General features: G+C 38.1%; 1 protein-coding gene across 1 annotated transcript; it reads right to left on the bottom strand.

Moving 5' to 3' along the window:
• Positions 1 to 2,813: 2,813 nt before the first annotated feature.
• On the bottom strand, positions 2,814 to 4,456 carry LOC113769219 (high mobility group protein B2-like). Its single transcript, XM_027313684.1, has 2 exons — positions 4,016 to 4,456; positions 2,814 to 2,951 (listed from the first exon to the last, which is right to left on the bottom strand). Exons 1-2 carry the CDS (start codon positions 4,454 to 4,456, stop codon positions 2,814 to 2,816), a joined length of 579 nt encoding a protein of 192 aa, XP_027169485.1.
• Positions 4,457 to 4,672: the final 216 nt, after the last annotated feature.

Below are 4,672 nucleotides of genomic sequence, written 5' to 3'. Positions count from 1 at the left end.
TAAAGGTAAAGTTAAATGGTCAAAGTCAAGAGTGAATTGGATGGTGACACTTGTCACCTTTAGGTTTAAAACTTATCTTTTTGTCTCTCCACTCTCATCCATATAACAACCTCTAATTATCTCTTAGCACCTGGTAAAATAAATCCGGTATCCAAAACTTAACCTAACTGGCCGAATTTTACCGAACTTTCCGCACTAGTGGGTCCCACGTCCGATATATGTTCTTAATTTCTCAAAAACTAACTGATACTAGAAAAATCATCTAAAAACTATATTTACTCAATAAAATTATCTGGAGAATTTTCTAATAAAGAAAATGTCGAAAAGGCGGGCGAACAATACAATAAACACTAGAAACCTAGAAAATTTTCGGGTTCTCGCACTCATTCTTTTGGAGCGTCACACGGATACTTCAAAAGTTTTCACTTCAGATTGGCTTCAATCGCCAAGAAACCCTAAAATAAGCAAAGTAAACCAATTGAAGGTTTCACATCCAAAATCGAGTAAACGGAATGCACAAGTGAGGCTCGACTACACGTCGTAAGCCTTTCCATTGTAAGTACTGGTACAAAAGAATAAAATATGACTTTCAAAAGGCCACTCAAAGCTAAAGAGACTAAGCGGCCTAGAAAATTGGACAACATTTCCCCTAAATTTGCTTACTTTTCCAGCCGTCATGGCTTCATTAGTTTCCTCAGCCAGTCCCAAAGTCATACGAAATATAAATTCATCACAACAGCCGTTCAATAGGCTCAAAGTCATTCAATTACAAAATTTAGCTAGGAAAATGACCGGAAATGAAAGTCAAGCCCTAAAATATTCAAATAAGCACAATAAGACTCGATTACAAGTCAAAACCAATTCCCAATACTATCAAAATAGGGCTCCATAAGAATGTATCAGCACTAGAGTAAACCAGGAAGATCCGGAAATGGAATTAAGCTTTAACCCAAAAAAATAGTTTTTTGATATCATTTTGCGGTTTTGGTACCATTGGCACTACGATTATCGGATGGAGATGCAAGATACACCGTTTCGAAGCTAAGAGATAGGGCTACAATGTTGAAGAAGGCTACTCTGTCCAGTTCCAAGCGTAACCAGGTCAAAATTTCAATATACTACACCAGAACCGCAAAAACAGGTTCACAAACCGCATTCTGGTTCAAACATCATAAGTCAGGCTACCTAAGTCCAAATCAAGTGATTCCAAAGCCATCCAAAAGATAAGATACAAGGATACAATTCATCAGAAGGCATCAACAACCAAATCAGAAGCATTCCCAACCAAATTAACCAATTACAGACGCAATTATCAAATTCGGGTAGAACCAGGGCAGCAGGGGTATTTCGGTCTTTTATCAAGATACGCTGCTCCGATTGACCTGAAATTTTGTAGAAATCTCTAAAATATCATTACCTACAACTTTCATGTTTTAACCCAAGGCCAATTCGGCCCATAACTATGAGTTACAGTGCCGGGCAGAATGTAAGAACATGAAACCCTAACTTTCCAAATTGCTTTCCAAAGCAGAAATTTCTTGCAATTAACCACCACATACACCTTCTAGCTTCATTCCAGATCATTTCCAATCATCATACATAGCCACACCATAACAATCTTATTAAAACAGAAAAATCATCAATAATTATAAAACTTCACCAAATTCAACCAAAATCAATATATAATCCACAAAATTCCCTCTTAGGCTACCACAAATCATGAATTCGACATCATTAGATGGAGGAGAGGGGTCCTTCACTACTTACCTTAGTAATATAAGAGAGAGAGCAACTAATCACCTTAGCCTTCCAAACAACTTCACAACCAACCTTAATATCACCAAACTAAGAGGTTTTATGGGGAAATTTGAAGATTAAACGGTTGAATTGAAAGATTGGGCAAGATTGGAGACTAGAAAATTGAGAGCTTTTCTTTCCTTTTTGCTTGATAAGAGTCGGCCAAGAAGCTTGCAAAATTGAAGTAATTTTGGTCAATTTTTAGTTTAAATGGTAAAGTCATGAATAGTGGTCCAAAAGGTCAAAAGGTAAGAATGAATCTTCAAGTGACACTTGTCACTTCATTTAATACATTTCTATCCTTTTGTCTCTCCAATAATAATCCATCTAGGTAACTTCTAATTATCTCTTAACACCTGCTAAAATAAACCCGGTATCCAACACTTAACCTAATTGGCCGAATTTTACCGAACTTTCCGCACTAACGGGTCCCACATCCGGTATACGCTCTTAATTTCTCAAAAACTAACCGATACTAGAACAATCATTTTAAAACTATATTTACTCATAAAATTTATTTTTAAAATTTTTCAATAAAGAAAATGTGGAAAAACGTGCAATTAAAAGAAAATAAAACCTAGAAATTAAGAAAATTACGGGTCCTCACAGAATGACTCCCCCTCACATATAGATTACATATCCATATATCTCCCCCTTTTTGTCATCATTGAATCAACCAGTAAAATTATCCATATTACCAATACATTGGCTCACCAATATTGTCACCAGGTATTATCAACAACACACATCCAAGCTGAATTTTAGCAAAGTTAATATTGGCAGAACACAACAACACCATCCATTCAGAACCAAAACATTATCAACCAGAAACAAATATTTGCGGATAAACAGAAATAAGCAACATTCAACATAAAGGATAATTGAATAGTTTTACAGACTAGTAGAGGAGTAAAATCCTTAAGACAGAGCACAGCAAATGTTTTTAAGTGCAAAAGATGCAAAAAACCTAATATGAACTATTATCCTAATCATGAAGTGCAGTAGCCTAGTAGTGTCTATATGGTGATCTTAGAGGATCCAGACCTTCTTCTAACCAGGCGAAACTGGGCAGGGTCTTCTTCCTCAGTGTCCTCATCCTCATCATTATCATCCTCTTCAGTCTCTTCTTCAGTTGCCGGAGTTTTTCCCTTGTCCTATGGTTGAGAACTGGAGGCACGGTACTCTAGGGTAGCCTCAGTGGTTGGCTCAGTTCTAGGCTCCTTTTGGTGTGCATTTTCAGTTTCTGGAGGAATGGGAGGTACAAGCAGATTCCTTTTGGCAACGAAGGTGGCTTGTTAATCAGAAGTCATGTTCATCATCAAGCCATCTTCAAGAAGCAGAATATGTTGTTTGAGGTCATCATGCAGAGAGATGACCACAAGGTTGGATGAAGTATGCATAGAGGCTGACCTTCTAGGATGAATGGTGAAGGGTGTCACATACATAGGCTGGTCTCGAGGAGTCCTAGGGGTTACAGGAGTTTCATGAAGATTTTTCCTCCTAGACTTAGAGACAGTTTCTTTGTAGCACCAATGACTCTCAAAAAATTTCAGATTTTTCCTTTCAAAGTAAGTCTTGGAAAACACAGTTGATGCACTCTCTTTTGGAGATTTGCCAGTAAAGGGAATTTTAAAATGAGTGAAAATGGGAGTCAAAAATTTTTCATAGGACAGTTTCCTGCGGCTGTCAGTGCTGATTTTGAGCAGAAATTTGCACATGACAAAATCAAAATCAATTCAGATTTTTTCAAAAAAATAGTAGAACAGATAAAGTTCCATTTTGTTTGCATCATTTCTGTGACCATCAGTGGGCACCAACAGATTTAAAATTATGGTAAAAATGATCAGGTTTTGAGGACTAAGATCTTCCAATCTTACCTTAGCAGGAGTATTAAAGTGAGACTGAAAATAGGTAATCAATTTTGCAACATGAAAGTGATGGTATGCAGAGGGAAATTCTTCGTATGAAAAGAAATTTGCAATTTGGCCTTTAAAACCATCTTCAATTTTGGTTTCCAAAACAGAGTTGACAATATCAAGATTCAGCTCTATGTTAACAGAATTGACACGTGAAATGAGATCAGTATGTGATTTACCCTTTCTAAGATTTGCAAAGAATTGATGAAGCATGTCAGGATAGTAGGTGTTTGGAATGGTCAAAAGATGCGTCCATTTTTGGAATTCAAAAAGGTTGAGAACAAATTCAAGGTCAAGCTTACAGAATTCGTAGGGAATGATGGTCCTTTGAGTGATGAAACCTTTCTGCGAGATCCATTCAAACCTCTCCCTGGCTTCATCATCGATGAACTTAGGCAGGAGAGTTGGTTCAACAGCAGTTTAGGTCCCTGGTTGTTCGGATGTTTTCTCTTTCCACTGCGCTGAGCAGTTGGTGCAGCACCCTGGACACCAGATCTTGTCCTTGGTGACTTCCTAGTAGATGGTTCATTAGTCTGCTGTTCCTCAGCATTTTTCTCTGAATCCTGCTGTTTCCAAGAGGGATCAGCAGTTTGCCTTCCCTTGGGTTGAGCAATGCTCTTCCTTTTGGCAGTCCTTTTTCCTTTCCTGGGTGATTTCGTGGTGGTTACATCTACATTGGTAGACTGCTCCAGTTCCTCTTCATTGCCACTTCCTGGATGCCCTTCAGATTGATGCTCCTCCATCTGCTCATCGGATAGCTCAACAGATGACTCTCTGGTTTGTACATTCTGCTTTTCCTTGCAGATTGCTTCATTTTTCCACCACGATTTGCAGTTTTCTTTTTGGGTGATTTGATGGAAGGTTCGATAACTTGAACATCTTCATCCTCCTCATCACGAAGCTTGAAGGTGCGTCCGGCACTCACGGATCCTCCTCTAATCCTCACCATCATTGCAATG

This window comes from Coffea eugenioides, chromosome 4 (genome assembly GCF_003713205.1).
Source record: "Coffea eugenioides isolate CCC68of chromosome 4, Ceug_1.0, whole genome shotgun sequence".
In the NCBI taxonomy this organism is placed as follows: Eukaryota; Viridiplantae; Streptophyta; class Magnoliopsida; order Gentianales; family Rubiaceae; genus Coffea; species Coffea eugenioides.
This window is presented reverse-complemented; position numbering and strand designations above follow the sequence as displayed.